Source organism: Dermacentor variabilis, chromosome 10 (genome assembly GCF_050947875.1).
Source record: "Dermacentor variabilis isolate Ectoservices chromosome 10, ASM5094787v1, whole genome shotgun sequence".
Taxonomy (NCBI): domain Eukaryota; kingdom Metazoa; phylum Arthropoda; class Arachnida; order Ixodida; family Ixodidae; genus Dermacentor; species Dermacentor variabilis.
In genome coordinates, this window is record NC_134577.1 from 24,981,243 (window position 1) to 25,005,285 (window position 24,043).

General features: G+C 44.2%; 1 protein-coding gene across 1 annotated transcript in view; it reads left to right on the forward strand.

Annotated features, from left to right (window-relative positions):
* Nucleotides 1-24,043, forward strand: part of LOC142560176 (dynamin-binding protein-like) — a 56,248-nt gene that overhangs the window by 7,410 nt on the left and 24,795 nt on the right. Inside the window, exons 3-15 of the mRNA XM_075672066.1 lie at nucleotides 4,936-5,191; nucleotides 6,642-7,278; nucleotides 8,626-8,987; nucleotides 10,136-10,167; nucleotides 10,485-10,619; nucleotides 12,038-12,158; nucleotides 13,050-13,170; nucleotides 16,853-16,979; nucleotides 17,621-17,712; nucleotides 17,891-18,040; nucleotides 19,437-19,542; nucleotides 22,178-22,311; nucleotides 23,489-23,593. Of these exons, the coding sequence (XP_075528181.1) occupies nucleotides 4,936-5,191; nucleotides 6,642-7,278; nucleotides 8,626-8,987; nucleotides 10,136-10,167; nucleotides 10,485-10,619; nucleotides 12,038-12,158; nucleotides 13,050-13,170; nucleotides 16,853-16,979; nucleotides 17,621-17,712; nucleotides 17,891-18,040; nucleotides 19,437-19,542; nucleotides 22,178-22,311; nucleotides 23,489-23,593 (2,378 nt within the window). The remainder of the gene's footprint in view (nucleotides 1-4,935; nucleotides 5,192-6,641; nucleotides 7,279-8,625; nucleotides 8,988-10,135; nucleotides 10,168-10,484; nucleotides 10,620-12,037; nucleotides 12,159-13,049; nucleotides 13,171-16,852; nucleotides 16,980-17,620; nucleotides 17,713-17,890; nucleotides 18,041-19,436; nucleotides 19,543-22,177; nucleotides 22,312-23,488; nucleotides 23,594-24,043) is intronic.

A 24,043-nucleotide genomic window follows, 5' to 3' on the forward strand; every position in this document is an offset into this window, starting at 1 on the left:
TAAATTATGTTGAGACCGGCACGGTTCTTGTGCTTTGATGAGTTCATACAGATTGCTTTCCTTTTTTCATGTGTTATGTAGCGTATCACTTCATTGTTATCCCTGTTACAATGATTTCTTTATCATGAAAAATCAGTATTTCCTGTTGGGCTGCCGATACCACTGTAATTCATTTGATATAATCTCTCACTGCATGCAACAACGCAAAGATATCTGAATGCTCTTACAATGGATTGGATACAATGGATACTATGATAAGCCTTTACAAGCAGAGGTCTGTGTGTGGTGCCTTTAATATATTCCTTTTCTTTTTTTCCTGAGATGATGACCGAATGGGATGGTTTGCTAAATGTATCAAATATTCATGTCACGCTACCTGTCTGCAAAATTGATGTCAGCATTTTTTTTCTTTGTTTATCTTGCTTGGACCTATAGAGCATCTGCAACACGGTAGTAAAAAATGAATAGGAATTGCATTACATTTGAAATTTAGCTGGAACAGGCTGACCACATTTGAGAACTAGGTTCTCCCGTGCAGAAACAGTCCAAATACGTGAAAGTGGCATGAAAACCATGTCACACTGACTTCATTGGTGCCCTGGTTTTTTGTGAAATCAAAGGGCTAGCTAGCTCTCTGGTGGTACTAATCACACCGTTTCTGGAAAGAAAAATGAAATAATGAGTTTGGGGCAATTCTTCTAGTATTGTAATCTGTTTCTTTCTAGTGTTTCCTAAAGGTGTACTGGCATGACAGTTTCAACTTACTGTTTTACTTTAAGTAAACCCTCTAAACCCTAAAAAAAAAAAGAAATACAAAATTGGCAACAATCAGTGTCAAAGCTGCTACATTTAGTAGCTTGACAAGGTAATTACTCCCACAACACGCGACTAACCATTAACAGGCAGTTGGGTATATATAACTATAATAAAGAATTAAGGTACAATGGGGAAGATGAAGAGGTGTAATAGAAAGAAAAGAAATTCAGTGGCAATTTAGTGATTAATTGCCACTTCCAGTGATTCAACGGCACACAAGCACGTACACACACAGGCACGCGCGCGCGCGCTTGCACACACAGACACACACAACCCTTTTCACAAACTTTTTTCAATGTCGCTCCTAATGCATTAAAAGTGAACAGTGGGACTGTAACAGACAAATAACATGCACAGCTTTCTCAGCCTTTCAACAAAATGAACCAAGGCAAATGCATGTGCAATACACATTACCTTGCACATACGTGGCATTGGGTGTGCTTGTAAACAAAAAAACAAAGCATGCAAATGCAAGCACATAGACATTACATTACACATATGTGGCATGGGGGTCCTTGTAAAAAAGAAACAAAACAGGCAAATGCAAGCATAATACACATTACCATTACACATGTGTGGCATGAGGGCGCTTGTAAAATAAAATAAAGGGAAATGCAAGCACAATACACATTACATTACACATATCACCAAATTAATCTGATTAATGTTCTGGAACTCGTCCAAAATCGTGCAACAAGATTCACACTTTCCAAGTACTCTCGTGGTTCAAGCATCTCTGCCCTGAAAACCCAGCTTAACCTTGCCACTCTTGTTTCCCGCCGCAGAATCACACGACTTTGCCTGTATCATAAGTTTTTCCATTCTTTGCCCATTGAAAATAAGTACCATCAAAAGAGCCCACCGCATTTCTCGCACCATCCATCCCAATGCAGTGTATCCTGAGCATGCCCGCACCACTACTGTCCAGTAATCGTTTTTTCTGCGCACTGCTCAAGATTGGAATGACCTGCCAGCTGGAACCGCCATTATCATCGATTCGCAGTGTTTTAAGCCATTGAAGCATTGAAGAAACCATTGAAACCATTGAAGCACGCCCATGATGTTTCGCGATAACCCCATGCACCATATGTACGCCCACCCTTCATGTAATGCCCCTCGGGGCCCTTGAGGAACCAATAAATGAATGAATGAATGAATGAATGAACGAATGAATGAATGAGTAAATATGTAAGTAAATAAATAAGTAAATACACAAACAAACAAATAAATAAATATGTAGCGTGGGTGCACTTGTAAACAAAAATGAAGCAAAGCAATGAAAGGCAAATGCAAGCACAATACACATTGTTACACATTGTGGCCATAGGGGCATTTATAAAAAAAGAAATAAACAAAGTGGAATGCAAGCACAATACACAGTTCATTACACATAATATGTGGCTGGGGGCGTTTGTAAACAAAACAAAGAGAGACACGCAAATGCAAGCATAATACACATTACACTGCACATGGGGGTGCTTGGAAACAAAAAACCAAAGGGAAATGCAATCACAATAAACATTATATTACGCATATGTAGCATGAGTGCATTTGTAAACATAAAAGAAGCAACACAATCAAGGTCAAATACAAGATTACAATAGACTACATTACACATATGTGGCATCGGGGGCGCTTGTAAAGAACAAAAAACAAAAAAACCCCAGGCAAATGCAAGCACAATACACATTACATTAGAAGGATCGACATTTGGGCGAGTTGGTACTGGTTGAACATCTTGAAGGGGCAGCGCAAAGTTCAGCGCTGTCCTGTGTGTTCCTGCCTTCTGTCGTCATTTTTTTGCGCTGCCCTTTCAAGATGTTCAACACATTACATTACACATATGTGGCATGGGGGCGCTTGTACACAATAAAGCATTTGCAACAAGAAAAAGAGGAAAAGCCACCCTTTGCATTGAATATATTCATCACCGTGATGTCTAGCTGCACTTGTATCTACATTGTTGTTATGTCGATGCTGTTATTGAGAAATTCATTTAGCAAGGTACAAAACCAATAAGGTAGCATCTGCTTTGCAGCCTGCATGTCCAGGCTGTGAATTAAAAGAAATATTTGGGATGCCTATGGTATTCAAACTTTTGCCCTCAACTATACGTAGAAACATGCATAAACTGCTTAGAACACAAGGCATGGTGCTACATGTTGTCATGCATGTTTCGCAATGCACAAAGCGGTCGACTACCGAAAGAAAAAAGAAAAGCTACAGTTGACAACACATCACATTGTTGATGGAGCAGTTCACTGACCTCGGTGCCTTGCAAGTGTAGTTGTTTTTGCAGTACTGATTGAAAGCTGTCATGACATCATTCAGTTGTGGAATTTGTAAGCACTGCGCTTAGCTATCCTTTAGAAGCACAGGTAACATAATAATGTTTCATATAGCCAGTTAACACCCTAGCCTAGTGACGCTTACCATGCCAAGCCTTTAAAGAGGTGATGCACCCTTTGTCTCGTATGTACACTGCTTTCATTTTACCTTGCTTAAAAAGACACTAATGAGGCATCTCAAGTTAAACTGCATTAGTTACATGCACTTCTGATATAACAAAATTGCAGTTTCACAGTAAAAGTAGGCTTTATAAGCCATAAAAGACACAGTAATGAAAATGGGTGGTGAAGTTCACATTCCAGCTCGCTACGACGTCATGGGTTATGACAGTGTCTACTTTGGACTCAATGTTTCTGAATGAAGAATGGCATTGCTTGCTGAAGGAGCCAAAGTGTCTAGACAGCAAGTTTCAAGAACTATTGCTATGGCATAATGACCCAGGTATGAGAAGATAAATTGAAATCCAAGATGTCATGGCGATGTACAGGCACTGAGGTTTTGATGCAAAATTCAAAGAAGGAATTTTTAGCCCTTATTTTTTCAAATGATTAACATTCTTCAACCAGGAGAATTAAAATAATGTTTTGAAACAGTTCTTTACCAGTCAACTTATTGATCAAGTAAAGCTCTTGCTTGGGCTAATTGGTTCATGCTTGAATTAGGCCGGTTCTGTCGTTTGTGTTTCATCTTGAGTCCTGGTCTTCTGCGCCTTGCCTTTACCAACTTATTGAGATTTGCTTCTGTGTGTCCCTTCTATAAGCCTTGCCTGACAATTGAATTAACTCAGTGTGGTCAGTGGGGAAGTTCTTTGGGCATCTGTTGTCATCTGTTGTGCAAGCAGGCAACGATGCAGCCTGCTTTTTGGCACTGCTTGAAGCCTGGCAGAGTTTCCCCGAGGCTACAAAAATCACTTCCCTCAAGTGATTCCGTCGCATTGTCAAATTCACCATCTTCTTAACTTGGAACAGCTACACCTACTTTGATTGACTCAAACGCAAATGTGGCTTAATTTGACAGTGTCCCAAATAGTACGAGGACACATGGAATCGTGTGCGTATTGCGGTTGCTGCAAGACAGTTGAGCACCAGATGTTGGAGAGTCCTGCTTTTATTACACCAAGCATTCCGCTAGTGAGGGACTCTCATTTCCTCGTCCTTCAGTGTACATTCCTTGATGAATATCTGTAACCTAGGTGTTGTGTGTCTCAAGGTGCCCTCCTTACTCTTCAAGTAGAAACTAACTTGGCTTCCTGTTTGTAGCTTATTTCTATTTGTTTCGAGTGACAAGACCTTGGAGATTATTTCTTCTATTTCCAACATTCATTTAGTAGTGCGACCTGCAATGATCGACTGTGCTCTGTTCTTTTTTTTTCTTTTATTGTCTTGCTTTGTTCCTTGTAATCTATCACATTGTTCTTTATTTTCTTTTTCCTTCCTATCTTCCATTTCTATGTTTTTGTCCGCTCCTTTCTCAAGAGTAAGAAAGTGTAGTGCCCTTTCTTGTAGCACTTGCCAGCCTGCTCCTTGCTTTCTCTTTCCTCTCTTTCAAGTGTATATATTGTTACAATGCTGAAAGCAAGCTGGAAGGAGGGGAGCACGAGTTTGGGCTGAAGACGACGATGTTAGGGACTTGCCTGCTCTGCCTGTCTTTTGTATATACCTTGTAAATAGATTTCCCTGTTTCTCTAATCCTCGTGCCACCATATGTTTTCAAACCAAATATTAGTACGAGCGCCGGTTGCTCTGAAAGTTGATGATGTCTCGGTCACAGGCGACCTTATCATTGGACTGGCCGCGGTGGATGCGAACTGGTGGAGGGGCCAGCTGGACGGACGTGAGGGCATCTTTCCGCTCTCGCATGTCTGGATGCTGGACAAGGCGAATCTCCGCTGCACTCAGGGGTCACAGAAGGTTGACCTCTGGGCTCGCGTGCTCCAGAACTTAACCGCCCAACTTGACGATGAGATGAGCCTGCGCAGTGGTGACGTTGTGCACATCCAACGCATCATCGACAAGGACTGGTTCTGGTCAGTGCCACTTTGTTAAAGGTCAATGGTAGTGAAATGCCATTTCTTATTTCATCATTTTTTTATAAATGGGTGGTATGTACCACTAAAGCAATCTTGGTAAGCCATAGAGTTGATAATCTTATAGTTTTCCTGTTAGCAGCCTTTAAACAGCACGTAAATTGTGCACACGGTGGTTGCCGCTGTGACAAATTCCAGCACACCGCCTCTGAAATCTTTCAGCACGCCGCGGGCACCAGTGGGCGCCGTCTTGTTTCGGGAGTCATGCCAAGTAACTGTGCATCCTAGCTCATGCATCAATTTCAGCACGCAGTATAATGATGGCATGTTTTTCAGTATTGGTATCACAAACAACGATTTTTGCAAGCTTTTCATGACGCTTCCACTGGTATTTCAAAGGCAAAATTTTGCACAGACTCCTCTGTCTTAAACTAGGATTTTTACACAGTACATGTTTTAATTAAAATTGGCCTTTATGCGGGCAACGCATAGTACAGCACGGCGTCCTATGTGAGGCGCAACACGTTTAAAAATGTGACTGTTGTGATTGTTAAAACCTGGTCAAGCCCATTGGCACCTGTCAGAAGCTAATTTGGTGCAACATATGGTGTGACAGGTTGTTTATCGGATTGTATGCCGAATCACGTCATGTGTGTTTTGCTTTACTCAATGTCAGTAGTGTGTTACCAAGCTGTTGCTCTCTCTTGTGTGCATTCTTCTTAGCCTTTAGTCGCCCTCAAGTTCTTTTGGAAAGAAAAATATGCGTAGTTTGCCTATTGTTTTACTTTTCCAAATGTGTATGCACATTCTTCTTTCAAAAGTGCGTTGCACGTGTGATAAGCATTTGTTCTGGGATTTTTAACATAGCTTTGGCAGGCTTTTCATCAGAATAATCTAGGTGCAAGATACCGACATAGATGGGAAATGCACGAGTCCCCAAATGACATTTGGTTCCAGTGTGATTGTAATTGAGCCTAAAACTCATTTACTTGTTTGGACTTCGAACTAAAGTGTCATGCACATCAATGCTTAGAACATGTGGTCCCTGTGGGTTGCTTTTGTTTGGGGTTCCAGTGTATGGAAAAATGTACCCGACGGGCACCGTCATATTGGCTTACATTTGGCGCGAGCTATCTGTAGAAATTTTCATTAGGAACATATACTTGAAAGATAGAAAACGGCCGTACTGTAACAGTCAGATGCTGTCATTTTTTTTGTTAGCCGTAAGCCCCAATTAGCCCCTAGGTTAACCATATGGTTAACTTCGCATCGCACACTCAACAAACAAATAGGTGTTTGACTCTTGCCAAGCTGCCGTTTTTCTAGTTATCGTAATCACGACTTTTTTTTCTTTCTTTTTATTTTTCTTTCTTTTTTGTATGGTGCTGTCATGGTCATGGCTCTGTTTCTTACTAGTATACACTTCCTTCATTCTTCCACCTCTAAACAGGGGTGAATGCAACGGCAGGTCTGGCAAGTTTCCCCGAAACTTCGTCACACTTCTCTCCGACGAGGAGGAGACCGCCGCACTGGCGAAAGCATCCCAGCTGCCCACGTCGACCGGCCCGAATGGATATTTGCCGCAAAGTACTTCGGGTCCACCAAAGCCACAACGCTCTTTTGACTCTGGTCAAGCCAACATCGTCGGGGACTTAAGCTCGGTAGCCGTGAATGGAGCGCTGGCGTCGTCTGACGTCAGTGGCTACCACAGCCTCAACTCCGGTCTGGCACCGTATGCACGCTCCAAGTTTTCATTTGAGGCCCAGTACCCCAATGAGCTGTCATTCCAAGAGGGAGAGCTTGTCACGCTCATCCGTCATGTCGATGACGAGTGGACGGAGGGTGAGCTCAACGGCAGGGTTGGGCTTTTTCCAACAGAGTATGTGGACATCATCGTCGACTGTGCCGACCCTGCAGTGAACACAGCAGCAGCCCCGTGCACTTTGGCAGCAAGTGAAGCCAGTGCTTCGGGGGCCTGCTTTGGACGAGCCTTGTTTGATTTTCCAGCAACCGTCGAAGGTGACTTAGCACTGACTGCAGGCGAGGTCGTTGTCTTACTTGGCAAGGTCAACAACGACTGGTATCAGGTGAGCAGAATTTGTGTTTGTGTTTCGACTTGTTCTGATGAGTGTGATAGGCTTTGCATAGTTTAGTAATGCCTTTGTGGACACCAGAGGCTTTTGAGATTCCTACATCAGAAAGGCTATTCACTAGTATTTAATTTGTTCTGTCAAAATATGCCTGTGTGGCTGAACTTAATGGTACAGTTGGCTTTTGTGAGATTAAGAGAAAAAAGAAATAAAGAAAAAAATTTAGCAAATGCAGCAGAGGTTGTGCGCACTGAATGTTGTGGAATCTCATGCGTGGTTAGGGACAAACGGAAGGCAGTGCACAGCAGTGAAAAGAAACCAACGGACATTTATTGCGCCTTATTTACATCAGTGCAAGCTAGCCGAATGACAATTAATGGAATATGCTGAGTCCTGTTTCATGGAGGGTTTGGGCGGATCAGATATTGTGTTCGTCCTAGTTCACCACTTGTAGGCTTATGCCTCAGGTGCAAAGGAGAAAGACAGCTGACCCGAATCGACGCTGGAAAAGAACCGCGAACCGTGGCTTCGTGTGCCATGACCGGGCGCTGTCTCTATTTTGTTCTCATGGAGGGCGCTACAGTGTCATTAAATGTTTGCATGTAGCAGCAATTTGAGGTTTAATGGCACCAAGAAAGTTAAGGCCCTAGAAGATTAATCGTATAACATTGCACTTGTGGCATAGGTATAACGCGTACTATTGCAGAAGCAGAATTGTATCCTTTTTTGTTTGCCCACAACTGGTGTGACATGACATACGTCTATGCTTTCAGGCTATAGTCGGAATGCTTCATGTTGCAGCAGGTGTCCTCTGGAAAATTTTGCAGCTGGTGTGATTAATAGGATAAAAAGTATTTCTGTCCCTTCTATGTCAACCATGCAAAGGATTAGATTTACAGCTGTGCCACATCGGCTTCACGTTGCTGGTGACGGCCAGTGGCGGCCTCTGCACCTAGCATCTTTAAAAATGCAGAGGCCGCCACTGTGTGTGTGACGAGAGCTGAACCAGTGACATGCGTTGTGGCATGTGCTGTGCTTAACAAGCCCTGTGGAGTATAAACCACAACATCTGGGTTTCTCGCAGTGGCAGGACTACCACGTTACCCAGCCATGTTACCCATGTTACCACGTTACCCTACCATGTTACCCAGCAGAGACTTGTGCAACAGTGGCTTAATGTCACCTCAAGAGTGGCTCAACACTGGCTTATTAGTGGCCCAGCACTATCGTGACAGTAATCTGGGCACATTTTACGGAGAGTGCGCTTGGGCAATACGTGGAAATTGAAACAGGCAGAGCTGAAAGGGCAATGCTCACAATCTTGCATCACTAATATTTTTACAGGCAAGGTCACGGGACGGACGCTTAGGGATCTGCCCAACATCGTTTGTCGAGGAGATGGTAAGGTCATCTTCATCTGACGCTGATGAAGTTGGCCTGCGGAAGATGGGAAGGTTCAACTCCGCACCGATATGTCGTGCTGGGGAGCCGCGGAGAAAGACCCTGCCACCGTGGAATAGCCTCGCGGAAGAGGCATCACCGCCACCCCAAGCCTCTGAAGGGCATGGACCTCAGAGTCTTCCCATCTCCACATCCAGCGAAGGAGACTCTAGTCAGGGAGCGCCTGCCGCTGTCGCTGATCCCGCTGTGCCTCCGTTGAGGCGCGCAAACACCCTCAGCAGTTCAGACAGCGCAGCTTTCAAGAGGTGACTCCCGTCTTTCTAAGCCTAATGGCAGACTAAAGATAGATAAGTTCTGTCACATTGCTAGGTGTCATTAGCAAAGCCTCATTCTTGCAAAAAAGTCATGACAACAGAGAGGTTGATCGACAGTTGGAGGTGGTAGAACTGTTTCTTGAGTGTTGACTACGTTCATCAATCTTGCATTTTAAAAGCATGCGGTGCAAGGTCGAGGCTTCAATTTACAGCCAAAATGGCCCCATTCAAATGGAGGTTCAGTACGCTTGTGTATTTAGATATCGGTGCACATTAAAGCCAACTGCAACAATGTGTTGGACTGCATAATAAGCCCAGCTTTAGATGAAAAATCTTGTGTTTGAAATGCAAGTGGATGTGTCACAATATGCTAGCAAAAATCTATAGTTTTGATATAGAAACTGAAAGAAACACTGCGATTATATCTCGCCAGAAATGAAGCAGAACCCAGAACAATCAGAACCAGCGCAGTTCCTGGCCTTGTCTTTAGATATCGGCAACGCCTGCAGTGTTTTGAAAAGTGCTGGGGCCATGGATTTGGATATCCGTCACATCCGTTAGCTACCAGCTGCCCGTGTCATCTGCTTTGGTAGTATTAAAGGCTGTTAATAAGAAAATAAGACAACTACCTGACCTGCAGCTTTGCCTAGATTGTCTTAGTGTAAATATACTAATCATTTGTAACCAATTTAGCCAAAGTGAAATTGTGTTGCACTCAGCCTTTAAAGAATCCCAGGTGGTCAAAATTAATCCTGAATCATCAAAAGAAGGGTTTAATTGACTCATTTCCTCAGTAAATTTCAAGTTGAAAGTCACGGCTTGTGCTGCGTATGCACCTTGGTATTTGTTTTCAGTGCGCTGTTATTATTAGCCATGAAGCAATATCAATTTAGCTAGTTTTCTATCCCCTTCCTGCTGAAGAGGTTGCATGGGCATGACTAGTTAAAGCACAAGGCATGACTAGTCAAAGTGCGCCAATGTTCGTTATTCGAGCACGTTCGAGCAAGTGGTCTACGCTGCGGGAAGCATTTTAACAATTTGCAGTGCTTACAAAAAGAAAGAAAACAAAAGTCTGGTTTTAAGTGGGAGAAAAGGGATTGTTCTTACAAGAAGCTTTTTTTTTTTTTTTTTTTTTACAGGGAAGTTGCCAGTTTTCACGAAGCCAAACCAGGTGAGCGTAAACTTCTCAGTATTCTTTTCTCTTGCTAAGCAAGGAATTGTTCTCGCGAAGGTTTATCGGGTGAAAATTGTTGCTTGTTTATGTGCACTATCATGCTGAGTGCAATTCTACAGTTTGCTATGTGGCCACGACTCTGCATGCATGACTGGCTGCAGTAACTGCTATGAGACAGGGAAAAGTTGCACTAGAAAGTTCGATCCTTTCCGAGAATTTTAGCAGTGGCACTAGTATTTTTCAATTGTTTGTGCTCATCTCATCCGTACTCTCTCATGTTCTTTCTGTTTTCTTTTTTTTTTTTCAACTTGCAGTGACTCGGAAAGCACCCGTGCCAACGCGGCCGCCGCCAGCCGTACCCTCAACATCGTCCACTAGTGTGACTTCACTGCCAAACAGGTCGGCACCCCCGATACCACTTGCCTCACCAGACCCGTGGGCAGCATCAGGTGAGCTGTGCGCCATAGTTGTGACTCGCTATTCACAGTCTGATATTAAACCTGTTTTACATAGTTTAGTTGTGTTCCGTAGGGGCATTGGAATGCCAAACGATAGCTCTCTAATTGAAAATGATATAAAATTGAGAAAATTAAAGGCTGTATATTGAATTCTATTTATAATTCACTCCACCTTTTGTTCTCTAGATGCATTGCGGTTGCCACCATTCTTTTTCTCTTCATCTGCTTTGTTCGAGAACAAGTTAAGGACTGGGCAAAGAGCGATGGAACAAAGAATGTTAGGCGTAACATTAAAAGACAGGAAGAGAGCGGTGTGGATCAGAGAGCAGATGGGAATAGCTAATATTCTAATTTACATTAAGAGAAAGAGGTGGAGCTTGGCAGGTCATGTAATGTGTAGGTTAGATAACCGGTGGACCATTAGGTTATAGAATGGGTGCCAAGAGAAGGGAAGCGCATTCGAAGATGGCAGAAGAATAGGTGGGGTGATGAAATCAAGAAATTCGCAGGCACTAGTTGAAATCAGTTGGTGCAGGACAGGGGTAATTTGAGATCGAAGGGAGAGGCCTTCGTCCTGCAGTGAACATAAAATAGGCTGCTGCTTATGCTGATGATGCATCAAACAGTTCCATGGAACCAAAGGGAGCTTGTAGGGAGCTTGCTGCAGTTAGGTTTGCACAGCTTGGCATAGAACATGGGTCCTTGACTGAATTTACCGAATATTTCAGAAATCAATTTGCTGGTAATAAGTTCACTAATTCAAACAGTTTGATTTGTATTTGTGTGCTCGAGTGCTTGCGCATCTGCTAACGTCTGTCACTGGCATATGGCCTTAACAGCCATGTTTTGGTGGGATCGAGGGCTGAAGGCTTGTTTGTGCTCTTTAGTTTCAATGCAAATGTTAGTGCAATCATGTAAAGAGAGCTGTTGTGGGTTTGTGGGCTTCATTCTTGGCTGCAGTGGTCACGTTCCAGTGTGTGTGGAATGCTAGAATGCTCATGTACTCAAACTTCACATTAATTGTGCACGCTGGCTTGGGCAATCCGTATTCATTTAATGTGATATCCCCAAATGTGATCAACCAAGAATACCGCTCCTGTGTTGCAGGCACGCTGTCCTGGGTTCGTAAAACTATACATTATATAGTTATTATTGCGATAGCAATCATAACTATGTAAATAATTTAAATAAACCAATGTCAGTAAAGGTGTCATAAATTTTTTTGCACCCATATATGTTGTGTCCGCATTAGTTGGACCCGCGTACTGTTAGAACACCGTTCGAGAAGTTCAAGCACAACGCTAAACCTTGCTGTTTCAGTCAGGGCTTCACCCGTTGGTGAAACTGCCAATTTTTTGTTGGTGCACGACAGTTGAGCGTGTGCTTGCTTCCACCTTTGCCACACACAGATACATTGTCTGGACCGGAAGCTACGACACAGGGCCAGGTCAATGAAGTAACGCCACTGACGGCCTCTACAAGCCAAGGTGGAACAGCAAATGACTCAGCAGCCAAGGATGAGGAAAAGCGGTGAGTGCCCTGATTTTGTTGAATTCTCTGCTCACTAGCCATATGATAGCAGGTTCCACTTGACATGATCTGGAAAAGCACACCCTACGCTGAGGAGCTGTACTCCATTTTTTTTTGTGTGTTTTTGAATTTTCGCATTAAAACATGGTATCCTTCATGATTTCTCGCAAATTTGAGAAATTCAGGCCCTATGCCGTGATTATGCCACGGTGTGAGGCCTGAATTCAAGGCACTTTAGTGACAGGAAAAAAATCTCCGAATGAGCTGAATGTCTAATTATTGAGGGTATCGAGAAAACAGTAAATAAATTATTACTACACCAATTTGCTCTTAGTTACAAAATAAATCTAACTCTTACTTTGATTTCACACAAAATCAGTGCAAAAGCGCTGTTTACGGTGTAATGTGTGACAATAAGTGCTAGGACAAATACTAATAGGCACAAATGGGCATGAAGCATTTATTCCTGTCGCTCCTGTATCTTTTGCTGATGACTATGGCGATTTGGACGTCGCCGCTTCATTTCAGTTGGACTAGCGCTGCTTTTTCTCTTTTTCATTGACACCTGCAGCGCTCTGCACCCTGGGGGTTATCCGAATTAACTGGTATGCAACCAAATACCTTTGAATTAACAAGGGTTTGAGGCCATTAATTAATGAATATGCCTGCCTGGACCAGAGGACGAGCCCGAATTATTTGATTTTCCAAAATAATGAGGGTTGAATTAGCAAGGTTTTACTGTACCTTGAACCCCTAAAATCTGTGATGATCTCCCTAGAACTTGGGTTCCCCTGAGTTCTCTTGCTTAAGCGAGGGGCAGGTGCAAGAATCCTGTCTTGTTACGAAGTTCGTAAAACATGTCGCACTCTTCACTTCTCAACCTCGGTGCAGGCGCAAGCTGAGGGACCACCGGCAGTGCGTGCTGACAGAGCTGCTCCAGACGGAGCGCGACTACATCAAGGCGCTGCAGGTGTGCTGCGATGTCTACCTCAGCGACGTCTCTCGGAGCAGGGTGCGTTCTTTGCACTTCCATCTTTTTGGTCCTAAGCTTTTGCCTCAATAAGGTAAAGGTCCGGCACAAGCTGCACTACAGACAGGGATAATTGTATGTCGCTGGGGTAGGTCTTCGTCCTGCAGTGGACGTAAATATAGGCTGCTGCTGATGATGATGACAAGCTGCACTAGAGCAGCAACAGAATGGACTCCATGGCAAGGGAACTGCAGTCGAGGGCGGAAGAGAAGGAAAGAGAGCGAGAGTGACGCACATTCTTCAGATGAGTGCTGGAGAGCTTTGCCTGGATTGCATAGAGGATGGAATAGGATGTGTGATGAGATCAGCAAATTTGGAAGCATTGGATTGAGTTGGACGACTCAAGACAGGAGAAATTGTAGATCATCATGTGAAGCCTTGATCCTGCACTGTGCACAAAATAGGCTTATGATCACGATGATCATGACTTGATGTGTGTGAGGATAAAAACACGCTGCAGAAAACCGCGCATTCGATATCTCATGAGCCTTTCGTCAGGTTCTTATCGAACCAGTGCATTTCTCATAAGACAAGCTTCTGAGGTCTGCTTGCACTCATCTCCAAGAGTGTTTACTGTGCTTCTTGAGACCTTGCTCTCCTGTCAGTGAGGAGTATGAACCTCAATATATATTTTCTGTTGTCATGAACATTAGAGCCATGCGACTTTCTGAGAGCATGAAGGAGCATATACATCTTAGACATTGTGGGGATGCGTGACTCTCACGCCTCCCTTGAGATCTAGTTTTCCCGCATGGCTCGTCTACGGTCTCCTGCAGGGCGGCTTCGCCCGCCGCGTGGCCTGGCGCCCGCGGCGGTCGGGTGGTACAAGCGCGGTGCGAGAGATGGCGCGAGCGTCGCGCCGCTGCGGGGTGACTCGGGCGTCGGGAGACAAGGCGCTCGGGGGTTGGGTTGGAGACAGCAACCGGGACGGTCGTGCCGCACGTGCAGCGACCCTCTTGCCCGGCGGGTCGGCGCGCGGCGGGGACGTATCCCGCGTGCGCGCCGACCCATGCTTCTGCGAGACCGCCTCGCGTGGCCGCCCTCGAACGCGCCACGATTCGCGTGACCATACACGCGAACGACCAGGCCTTGGGATCCAGCATGGGGCGAACATATTCGCTCGCTTCCGGTCGCGGTGAGTCAGACTTCTAGATTTGTCGCGCGCCCATCGGCATGTTTTGTGGATAGCAGCTCGGCTAGCAGGCACTGATCTATGAAAGGTGCAATAAATGCCCTTGTGATTGTTTGCACTAGTGTGTACTGTCGTTCCTTTGTCCCAAGAGTACGGGAGGAGAGACCCCACAACATGCACCAAGTTTGTTAAAAACCCACCGTGGTTGCTTAGTGGCTATGGTGTTGGGCTGCTGAGCACGAGGTGACTGTATCGAATCCCGGCCGCGGCAGCCACATTTCGAGGGGGGCAGATTGCGAAAACACCCGTGTACTTAGATTTAGGTGCACATTAAAGAACCTCAGGTGGTCTAAATTTCCGGAGTCTCCACTACGGCGTGCCTCATAATGGGAAAGTGGTTTTGGCATGTAAAACTCCATAATTTCATTTTAATTAAGTTTGTTAAAAACTATGCAAGGCCCCGTACTGTTTGGCTTCAGACCCTGCCACAATCCTTTGTGGGACTTGATCTACAAGTTTCTTTATAGGCTTGGATACTCACAGGTAGTTTAAATGTTTGTCTACTCTGCAGACCACTGTTACAGGGCCCCTAGACTACCTCTGATATTTTTTAAACATTTCAAGTAAAGACACGCATCAAGTTCAAAATGCCGTCATGATCAACGATGCCAAGAGTGGCAGCGCTATGTGCCGCGGGCGCACCACAAAATCAAAAAACAATCCCATGCTCTTCTTTGAACCTCTCCTGTATCCCCAGCGCTCATCGTGACGTCACCAGTGTGCATTTGGTGATGTCAGCAGCAGCAACAGACACTGTTGATTGGTTGAACAAGAAGCTACGATTTCTGGTTAGTCTGCTAGCAGGTACATGCGCTCCCAGCTCTTCCTCGTCATGTTGCTCGCTTGTGTGCACTTGCGAATCGGTAACTATGGCCCGCAACGCAAGTGCCAAATTGCTCGTGTTCCAACACAGTCGTGCTTAGCGGTCTGATTAGCTGCGCGAACAAAGTCTGAGAGTGTTTTGTGATGGCTAGAAGGCATCCGTGTGCAGTGCTTGGCTGCAAGAGCGATGACTGGAAAAACGAAATGACGTGACACTGGCTGCCTCATGATTGTGCGCTGCATAATGCCTGGCTTGAGCGCATTGGAGTTGTTTCAATGAGTTAACCTAGTGACATTGTAATAAACCCATACTTTGCTCATTTGTGTAACTACCATTTTATTTGCATGCCGAGCTCCCGGAAAGCGTAGTATGCCACTGCAAGGACACCAGGATTCAGACATATGCTGGGGAATTATGGATGCCATGTAGGGCAGTTATTGTTTCCTTTAGCAACGACTTGTGTCACCTCCCTGCAGCAAACGCCCTTCTCAGCATTTGTACTCGCTACTTATAGACAGCATGCACACCTGCATTGATGATGCCATTAGCGCAGAACGGGCTAACATCCAGTGGGCGGAAACAGCAGGATGTACAGACCCATATTGTTGCCACGATCTGGCGAAGGCGGCGATGGTGGCTGTTCTTCTCCAGCAAAGGTGCTTCGGCACGTTATATCACTTTACAGATCCATTATGTTGGCGAGCCTTTCTAGATGTGCGCACATCACAGGTTCCACAGCGGCACGCTTTGCAGGAGCACGGGCCGACGTGGCAGCAACAGCAGGTAGCCGAGAAGCGCAGAATCACGGTAACCGGAAGTTGACAGTGTATTGAAAAGCGCGTTGGCGATGACGTATGTCACGTGACATTCGGAGGAGCACTCGGCGAGGAGGAGACCAGTCGAGGAATGAAGAGTAGCGAAGGAAAGAGCGAAACAAGCGAGGGCCGTGTTTCTATCATCAAATGCATTTAACTCCGCTATTACGGCACCATTTCAAAAAACTCTCGCGGCTACATACTTGTGCACAACTGCAACACCACAACTAAATTTTGACCTCTGGGTGGTTTAGGGGCCCCTTAAAGAGGACACCTTAACATGTGGCTGTCTTCTGCTGGTGTTCTAGTTGCATGTACTGACTGAAACTATGTTAATGCACTGCACGGATTTGTATACTCCTTTTCATACTTGACAGGCATCGCTGTGGAAGCAGCGCTAGTGTGGTCAAGAAGGCTAACTCTGCAAATTTCGTGTTGCCGTTCTTTTTGATCTGCTACATTACCACTACAGCTTGTGGATACGAGGTTACATTGGTTTATGTATTATTTGTGCACATTGTGCTCCCAGGAACAACACACCACGTTTTGGTCGCAAACACAAGTGGTATGCTATGGCCGCTGGTCGCAGAAGCATGTCACTTCTGTTATGTGATAAATAGGTTCAGATTTGTGACGCTTTCTGTGTAATAAGTGCACCATGTTTGGCAACATGAAAGTATGAGAGTTTACTGTTACATCAAATCACATGAGGCACACTATTCTTTGGTCACAAATCTTATGCAATGGAAGAAGTGTGGCTGCATGCATTTATTGGCTGGATTTCGCCATGTTGACCTGGTGTTGTTTCTTTTCTGCTGCTGCTGCCTTTCTCAGATGCAAAGCTTGGACATCGACGCTGTGACACTGTTTGGAAACATCGACGAGGTGATTTCTGTCTCATCACAGCTGCTCAGCGCCCTGGAGAAGGAACTGGTGAAACCGGAATGCTCGCAGCTCATTGGTGAGCAACACTTTGGAAAAGGCTTAGACAGATCATTTGCCTGCCACATCCGTGGACAAATACAGACAAAAGGTGCTAAATGGACAAGCATAGGAGGAAGTTGACAAAGACAAGCACTTGTCTTTGTCCGCTGCCTTGTGTACTTGTTTGCTAGGTACAGTATTTTTTTCCAGTTAGGTTGTACTACATTCCCTTGTAAGTTTCTGCAAGTCACATAACCGTCATTACTCTGTTCGATTCATCAGGAAGTGTCAAAATGTCAGTATGATTGTATGATGTCACTTGGCACAGGAAACCACTGGACGAAAGATGACACATTCATTTTTCACCCGTGTTGTTCGTCCTGTATTTTCTGTTCCAAGTCACTTTGTGTAGCCAGGCAGTTGTGACTTGACTGCTTCGATTGTGAATGTGCTAATGTCTTTCAATAAAGCACTGCTTATATAACTGCAGGAATGCAGGCAGAGTAGGGATTTGGCTGGTGCGAAAAATGAATTTCGACAAGACAAGTGACCTGGAATGAAAGTTGGTGCTTGGACTTGTTTATTGCACTTTTCTGGATTCATGTTTGATTCACATTTCTGTTAGTTGGGAAGTAAGTGTTGTTCAGACAGCTTGTTCATAACAGCTTGTCTATGCAGGCACTTGTTTCGTGAACGTTGCCGACGAGCTGAAAGAGGTCTACGGCCACTACTGCCGCAACCACGATGACGTCAGTGGCCTTTGGACGAAGGTATGATAGCAGTTGTCTGCTCAAAGGCTCCTTTGCTTACGTTTTTGGTGCAGTAGAGATCTTGATAAAAAAATATGGTAGCATGCGTGAATAAAACAAGAAACACTGTGTGGAAGTTTTTGTTAGAATGCTTTATTTACATTTTTGCTTTCTCTTTCTGCTTGGTGGTCTTTTGCAGTATATGGATAATGCACGAGCTGCGCAGTTCCTCCAGGCAGGCGTGGAGCGCATGCAGCACGAGACCAACTGCTTCGACCTGCCGTCCGTACTCATCCGTCCTGTGCAGCGCATACTCAAGTACCCGCTCCTCATTAACGAGCTGGACAAGGCATGTCACTGTTAGCCCGCCTACAGGAGCTGACATTTCATTATCATTCATTTGCTCACTCTATCACTCTTTCAATCGTCTAACTAGCCACTTGCTTGCTCGCTCAGTTAATCAATCAGTTGCAAGACAAGCAGCTGTTGTAGGTCTCTGAGATGTTAATAGGAACAAGTATGAGTACAGGGCCAGGGCTACTTGAATAATGTTCGCATGATATTTAGCTGCATTGGTAAGAGGTTGCACTCTTAGTAGCTGTGGTGGCAAGCAGTGTCCATGTTGTCTTCTTCTCGTCAAAGGCAAACTGCACTACTGCTTCTCTTCGGTTTTTTTACTTCTTTGCAGTAGCAGCTCGTGCTTTTGGTGAAAAAGAACCTATGGTACACGAATGTCACCTTGAAACTGATTATTCAGCAAAAATAGTCATCTACGAGTTCTCATGTGTCTAAGCGTGTTGACCCAGTCGTGTAGTGCAACTGCAAGCGACTTTACTGATAATGTGGGTGATCATCACAGGACAATGTGTCAGGCATTGCTGGCCTCTAACTTGCTTGTTTCATAGTGATTGATTGATTCATGTGGTTTAACATCCCTAAACAACAGTGGGACTATGAGAAACGTTGTAGTAGATGTCTCTGGATTATTTTTGACCACTTGGGTTTCTTTAACATGCACCTAATCTAAGTACATGAGTGTTTTTTTCATTTCGCTCCCATCGAAATGTAGCCGCAGCTGTTGGGAACCGAACCCGCTACCTCGAGCTCACCAGCGAAGCGTCATAGCCGCTGAGCTACTGTGGTGGTCTAACCTTTTAACCCCCAATCCCGAGCTGTATTCGTCATGGGAAGTTGCGCCAATATTGCCAATGACAAGTCACGCTCGTTAAGCTCGGTGTTGTGCTGCTCCCACTGTCAAAGACGAGTTACGGTCATCACATATTTTTCTTTCATATTGTGTTGTTTATAACCAGAAACCAAAAAGTAACATATGTTCAGCAAGAAAATAACCTAAAAAATATGACTAGATAAGAATTTTGAGAATTTGGTACGTCTTTCTTGGATATAATTTGAGGGTTAAAGGGTTAACATTGTAGCCCTCTTTACTTTCATTTTACGAGGTACCTCCTAGTAGTGGAGCAGAAGATTAGACACAGTTGTAGCTTACAGCACCACTCTCTTCTACTGGCAGTTGATATACCATCTTGTGGTTTCTTTGTTTGAAAATGGCAGTTTTCAGTTCGCCCGAGTCGAAGGACTTCGAGCCGCCACCTGAGGCCACCACAACCAAAACTGCTGGACCATTCTTTTCAATAGAGACTATTTTCTTCTTTCTTTCAGTGATCAACTTTACTTAGTTTTCTTCCTTGTGCTTTTGTTTCTTTTTTTCTTTGCAATGGAAACAGTCAACAGAGGCTGGCCACCCTGACAAGCCAATGCTGGCACAGGCCATGGCAAAGATGTCCGATGTTGCAACCTCCATCAACGAGTTCAAACGGAGGAAGGATCTCGGTAGGCCAACTTCCCACACCTCATTTGTGCGCTTTCAAACTTGTTGATAACACTATAGACATGCAAGAAAAAAAAGTCAGTCAGGAGGTGTGGAGGAGGAAACGCCGTAGAGAGCGGGGTGGCGGAAAGATCTAAGAATGGCGCTACTTTTGTAAAAATTGAGGGGCTTTAGGTTTATCTGGTCACAGTGCTAAGATTCTTTAAGTAAGCAAATTTATCACCTGTCAACATTCCTTGCCTCCAAAAGGCAAGCTGCAAGGTAGTGCCTTTTACAAAGACACAAAAGCAGAAAGGCACTGTCGGCCATGGAACCAAGCAGAGACAAAGCGGCTAAGTTGATTGAGGAGGCGGCATAGAAACTTGGATTCTTTCTCCTATTTCTCCTGTTACGCTATAAAGCAGTTGATTGTTGCTTTTTAAGTCTGCAACATGTGTCTGGTCAGTCATAACTTATGCTTTAAAATTGGATGTTTGGCCATAGTTTTGATTCTATGCATGGAAAACAATCTTCTTCCAGCAGACAAACTGTGACAGATGTCAAAGAGAGTAATATACCTATGTAGTGGGATTAACCTTCCCATCATCATCATCATCACCACCACCACCACCACCACCACCATCATCATCATCATCATCCTATGGAGGACAAAAGCCCCTTCAAGCGATCTCTGATTACCCCTGCCTTTCACTAGCTGGTTCCAAGTTGTACCTTTAAATTTCCTAATTTCATCACCCCACCGAACTTGCTGCCATCCTTGACTGCATTTGCCTTTTCTAGGCATACATTCTGTAACTCTTAACAGCACACCGGTTATTTGCACTACACATTACATGGCCTGCCCAGCTCCATTTTTTTCTCTTGATGTTAATTATAATGTTGGCTACCCCTGTTTGACACCGCTGTCTTCTCGATAATCTCCCTTCAAGCCAGCCTGTACTTGCCAGGTTACGCCAGCACTGCAGAAGCTGTTCATTTTGCCAGTGTGACAGTAGTGTGGTTGCACATTGTTAAATTATGTTATGTCGCTTTAAATATGTATGCCATGTATTCTTTCTTGTGCTGCCTATTTTTGCTGGAAGAGTCACTTTTGGTTAACTGATACGTCTAAAAGTGAGTTACTGTACTGTATCTACTTCCTGCTGAACTTTGCTTACCAATCTTTTACAGCCCTCTTACGTCTCATATGTAAGTCAACCATGCTGCATTTAGTTCATTGACACCTGCCTACTTTAACGACGTTTGATAATGGAGATTGCCGTAGGGATTCGCATTCATATTACACATCTTCCATGATGCACAGTTTTAGCAAAATGTCACTGGCAGCATTTCAGAAAGAAGCAAGGGTATGTCAGTGGCACATGTCTGTATCATATGTCTGTATCATGTCTGTATCAAGATGTCTATGTCATATAAAATGCATTGTAAAATAAAAAGTGGAATGGGCTTTGTACCTACCAGAATGAAGACATGCTTTTTGTTTTGCTTAACTCTTTTGATAACTATTCGAGACCAGCAATTAAGACCCTGAAATCGCATCACAAAGAAACACTTTTGCTGAATCAATTAATATGAATTGGCATATTTATTGTTGTTGTTTACGCAGTTTCAAGTGTTCAGAAGAATAAAACTAGAAGCTCTTTGCATGAAACGGCAACTGCGATTTGTGATAACAATTCTAGGTCTCTTGCACATGCTGCTACTCATATACACGCTATTAGTCATCAATTGCCACTTCAGGGGCGTGTTGATGTACATGTGCTGGCAAGGTGCAGATATCACTTGCCTTGGCAAAGCCTCCAGAGTTTGCTGCAGTGTGGTATTGTGGTGCCATCTAGCATGCACTTTGCTAATGACAGCTGTTGCCTCTGAAATTTTATTAAACAGCTTTGTTTCTTTGTCCATCTTTTTCTTGTTTTTTTTATCGATTAGGCTTATGACACACATCGGGCTTCATACAATGAAACACAAACCAGTGCAAATACATGACACACATTAGGCTTCAGACAAGAAGGCATGTACCTGTGCAGACAGCAAATATAATATATAAGTAAAAAAAAAATTTTGTTATTAAAAATTTGTTGTAAGCACATTAGAGTTATGCCTTCATTGCCTGTTTTGTTTCTGGTGGGCCTCTAGATCTTATAATTATTGTTTTTTGAGTATTGGCAACAAACAAATACAAGACAAGAATAAAGCCAGATTCAAATGGCAGTGAGGTGAAACAATGTCATGCTATGAAGGTATCCATTAAATGAATTCCTGAAATAATCTAGTAGATTTGTAGCTCCCATCAAGAAAAATCATTCCATGTAAATTTACAACTCATTGTTGCAAGTAGATCTCCATGAATTTGCCTGGATATGCTGATCATGGTTTTGGAAAAGCGCTGAAATATCACTGAAAACAGATTCATGAGCACTTTTTCTGTTTTTGATGTCTCAACTATTGCTTAATATGAATGACTAAGTATTGTGTCTCTCTTCACTGTATGCCATTCCAGAAGATGTAAATCTAGTGGTGTTGTATATTTGACTAGTCAAATAGTACATTTGTGCCTCCTTATATGCTAACAATTTTTAAAACTTAGCTATTCCTATTGTCATCTTTTTCATCCCCCTTCTCACCTGCGTTCAGTTTCCAAGTACAAGAAAGACCCATCAGAGTCCACCTTGTCCCGGAAGCTGGCCAAGCTGAACCTGCACTCGGTCCTCAAGAAATCGTCCAGATTTGGTGTCCTCCTGTCATCCACCTTTGGCCTCACGTCCGTGGTGAGCAGAGGATGTGTCGAGCTGTCACAGTTTGCCCTTATTTTGCAGGCTGGGTCAATTTCTTGTCCCCTGTGAAATGCAGTCCTGCAGGTTTAAGAGAATCGTAGGATGAGAAATTGTGCATTTAATATGCTGGTTGTTTCAGATACAATCTAACCTCACTTTAACAAAATGGGATATAACAAAATAAGGGGTATAATGAATTTCACAAAATTTCCCTTGAAATCACCATAGAGATATGTTGTTCAATACTTCACATTAAGGAAGTAAAATTGTCCTGCCAATGGATATAACAAACTAGATTTGTCTCCAAAACCAAAAAATCCACCTGCAGCACCACGCAGACAGGCACAGCTTAAGTGTGGCCTCCAGGATTGCATCGGTGCAATCTCAGAGGCCATGCCTAGCTGTGCCAAACCTGCACCAACCTGTACAACCTTCCACAGTTGAGGAAGAGAAGTGTGATGGCGATGGTGAAGTGCTGCTTGCGTGAGATAGCACTGGTACGCAAGGCGGTGCGAAAGACCAGTGCACCCACTTGTCTCCCTTATTGTGGTGTGCCGCGCAAGCTGGTGCAACTAGGCATGGCCTCCGAGATTGCATCGGTGCCAGTGATATCTCGGAGGCAAGCCAGTGCGGTAAGGTTCACTGGGCTCGGTCACTCAGCGAAGCCATTCGAGAACAGCGGATCAGCTGCATAGTCTGCAAGCCGTGTTGTGTGCCATGTGCTGTTCTGCCACAATAGACTACAAGCTGTTCCTTCAGTGATGTCGCCGTTTTGCTGGTTTCATGACAACATGATCTAGCCAAGGGGAAAGTGGAAGTGGAAGACCGTACCATTAGAACAGAAGGCAGCTATTGTAAAGGCAGTCGTACCGGTTGCTAGGAGCTTGCATATTGTACGCGCCGAAGGTTATTTTGCTCTTTTATTAACTTTTCATTGCACGCAGGGCTGCCTAGCAGTTTCATTTGCTGCAAATTCATCTTCTTGTGTGCATGTTTAAAGTTCTGCACCCCATTGGGCATATATCGTAATAAAGGACAATAATGGATATAATGGAGTAATTTCAGCTCTTCCTTCAACTTTGTTACAACAAGGTTTTACTGTAGTTCATATACAGTGATGCACATATTTATCTCCTCTACTTAATATCTCTCTCTTTACAACTTGTTGCAGGAAAAAGATGAAGCCTTTGAGCGTGCTGAGCGAGAGTTTCGTGTCCTGGAGAAGGCGCTGAAGATCTTCCTCAAGAACCTCGCTGTGTTCTGCGACCAGATGAAGGTGGGTCAACGGCTCTGGCAGTCTGCTATATTGTTTGTGCCTTCAGCAACGGCCCTAGTCAACACTGTCAAGGCATGCTCGCTGTTTAAAAGTCCTCTGTGCTGTGTTGCATGTCACACAGTGTCCAACGCATTGTTCAGTGTCCCTATTGTACTTTAACTTATTGGGCTTTGTTGGCAAATGCAAGCCCTCTCATACTTGATAAGCACATTTGCAATTGTAAGCATGTGCCATCTTGCGTGTCTTTGTTTTCTACTGCAGCATTCTTTTTCTATCTGAGCTTGCATTTTGAGGCAGCACGATCATGTGCTTGTAAACAGCTCTAAAATATCAACTGTGGTGGCTGTGGTTGCTCAACAGCTGTTGTATTCTGATGGCGACCACAAAGTCATGGGTCCAATTCCTGGTCACCGCAGCTGTATTTCAAATGGAGGCAGAACTCCATACTAC